Genomic DNA, 2,594 nt, shown 5'->3' with positions numbered 1-2,594 from the left:
AAAAAAAAAAAAAATATGATTCATTTAATAGCATTAAGTAATTTAAATCTGTGTAAATTGACAATTTGTAAATTAAACTTATTCTCTGGTGTAATATGTTAATTAAAAATTAAAGTAATTTATTAATATAATTGGAAGTAATAAAATGTCATCTGCATCTTTGGGTTAATACTCCAAAATAACCTATTGATACTAATTTTTCCAATTAAAAAAATTCCCTGTAAATTATAATTATGTAATTTTTTTTTATTAATTATTTAATTAAATCATGATAAATAATCTATTTTAATTTTGTTTATTTTAATTTTTTTTTAAAGTTTATTTTATTTTATTTCATATATAACTGTGGGTAAAGTAGAATTAAAGATTGAAATTAATCAAGTAGAAAGTTTTCTGCTAATGGACCAAGTTTAGTATAGAAAAAAAAGAGAGAGAGAGAGAAAAAAAATATATATATACATAAATATTTTCTCTAGTTGTATAAAATATATTTTAAATATTTAAATCATTAATATATAAAGTTACGAATTTTTGAATTTAAAATGAATTTTATGTAACATTTCTCTCTCTCTTTCTCGACATTATGTTCAATTATTTAAAATATTTAAATTCTTCTGCTTATGTGTTTTAAAAGGTAACCTAACCGAAATTCGAGTGTTATAAATCATGGTTAACTCAAGATTTTAAGTTTTGTCGCTTGACCTATTCCATAAATTTTACATAAAATAACACGCAAAGACCTATTTGACTTTGGAAAACACGAAATAAGACAAATATTTACTGAATCCTTGTTTGGGATCTACACGCTAACGTCACAGTCATGCACACACACTCACACACCACACACATATATACATATAAACTTGAATTTTTACTTTGCTGGATAATAAGTTTGAAGTTGGAATATTAATCTAACTTACTAAATATTATCCTAAATTCAACTTCAGGGAGGACCATGCGTATATAAAAATGTATACCACAGTTTTTTAAAGAATAGTAAACTGTAGGGAGTAACTTTAAACTGGAATTTTTTCACCTTTTTTGTTTTCAATATCACATTTGTAGTTTTTTTATTTTATAATTTGATACTGCTCTATACTTTTCTATGTATTTATTCTGATTTTTCTGAGAGTTCTAGTCGAAGATTTGCATACAGATTTTTATATTACATACTGCAGCTTGCTGAATTATATTCATTTATTTCGAATAGTTCTTCTGTCTGTACATAAAGTAGAAAGTTGGAATTTTTGTAAGTTTGATACACTTGGAAATTTTATTAACATAGTTTCAGCGGGTTTTAAAATTTATGAATTTATCAATATATATATATAATGCGATAATATCTTTCGATTGTATAGAAATTTACAATCATTAATCTGTTTACAGCATAGAAACAAAACGCATTAAACCCACACTCGAATATCTTATCAAACTATTTATACTAATTACACATTATTACAAACAATATTAATTTGGAAACATATTTTATTACCAAAAGTAGACAATTATTCGGATAATTCGGTCGAGTGTAGTCCAGAATTTACAAATATTTGAAGGAATTTATGCTGTTTTATGACAATATTAAAATTTACACCTGGAAAGTAACATCTTTCAGTTCGATCAACACATGAAATGTCTAATTACAAGCAGTTAAAGAGAAAATATCTCATTTTGTTTCACTTATATCAATATCTTACCTCAGCCAGCTGTTAGAGGTGTTGGAGTCTACATTACCATTCATGTGTCACCATATTGTGGCTGTTTACGACTGGCTGAAATTAGAGTTGTCTAGTGATAAACTGGCTGCTAATACTATTCCTTTCCACATCTCCACTCAAGCAGGTGTTTTGGATTATGCAGTACAAACCAACGGCTGCTTCCATGATTTGCATATACTTATAGTTTTCGGTTTATTAGCGATGAAATTCAATGATATAGTCTGCTTATTATTAATATCTGTGAAAAGATTGCTTGGATTACTTTGTTGATATCTTTACTAGCCCTGGTTATGATGCTTTTGGATATTTCTGGTTGATTTAAACTGTTTACTATAGGCTGTTCGCTAGCTAATGAAGTGATTCCACGTTTCCAAATCATTCCCTATTAAATTTATATTATTTATTTTAAATACACTGCTTTTGAATTTGTAAAATACTCACAAATTATATCGAAGAATTAGTCAAGTTGATTTAATTTTTACTTAATTAATTCTTTCATTGTTTAATTATTTGTAACTTATTCGAAAATCATACACAACTTTATTCTTATTTCCATTTATTTTTCGTTTTATTATAAATTAATTTGTTAAAATATAAGCTTAAAATTTCTGTATTTATTAGCAAGAAGATTAGTAAAGTATAACCTGTAAAATATTTAAGTTTTTTTCCTCCTTTTATCAATTTAGAATGGAATAGGAATATATCACAATTTTATTTACTATATTTTTGTAAATTTAAGGTGATTTACAATTATAAAAACGATTTTTTTCCCTCTGATTTTCCTTATCACTTTTTTATTTTACAATTTTAAATATATATATATATGTACTTTTTAAATTTACTAACAAGGTACTGCTATGAATGTTTCATGATTTC

The 2,594-nt window shown here is 25.1% G+C and overlaps 1 protein-coding gene across 1 annotated transcript in view; it reads right to left on the bottom strand.

The window, feature by feature from the left end:
- Positions 1 to 2,097, bottom strand: part of LOC111618439 — a 39,314-nt gene extending 37,217 nt beyond the window's left edge. The window contains exon 1 of the mRNA XM_023359988.1: positions 1,981 to 2,097. Coding sequence (XP_023215756.1) covers positions 1,981 to 2,097 — 117 coding nt within the window. The remainder of the gene's footprint in view (positions 1 to 1,980) is intronic.
- Positions 2,098 to 2,594: the final 497 nt, after the last annotated feature.

This window comes from Centruroides sculpturatus, unplaced genomic scaffold (genome assembly GCF_000671375.1).
Source record: "Centruroides sculpturatus isolate CEXI.00-Female unplaced genomic scaffold, Cexi_2.0 scaffold69, whole genome shotgun sequence".
NCBI lineage: Eukaryota > Metazoa > Arthropoda > Arachnida > Scorpiones > Buthidae > Centruroides > Centruroides sculpturatus.
Note: the sequence above shows the minus strand (reverse complement) of the source record. Positions and strands in the feature narration are given on the sequence as shown.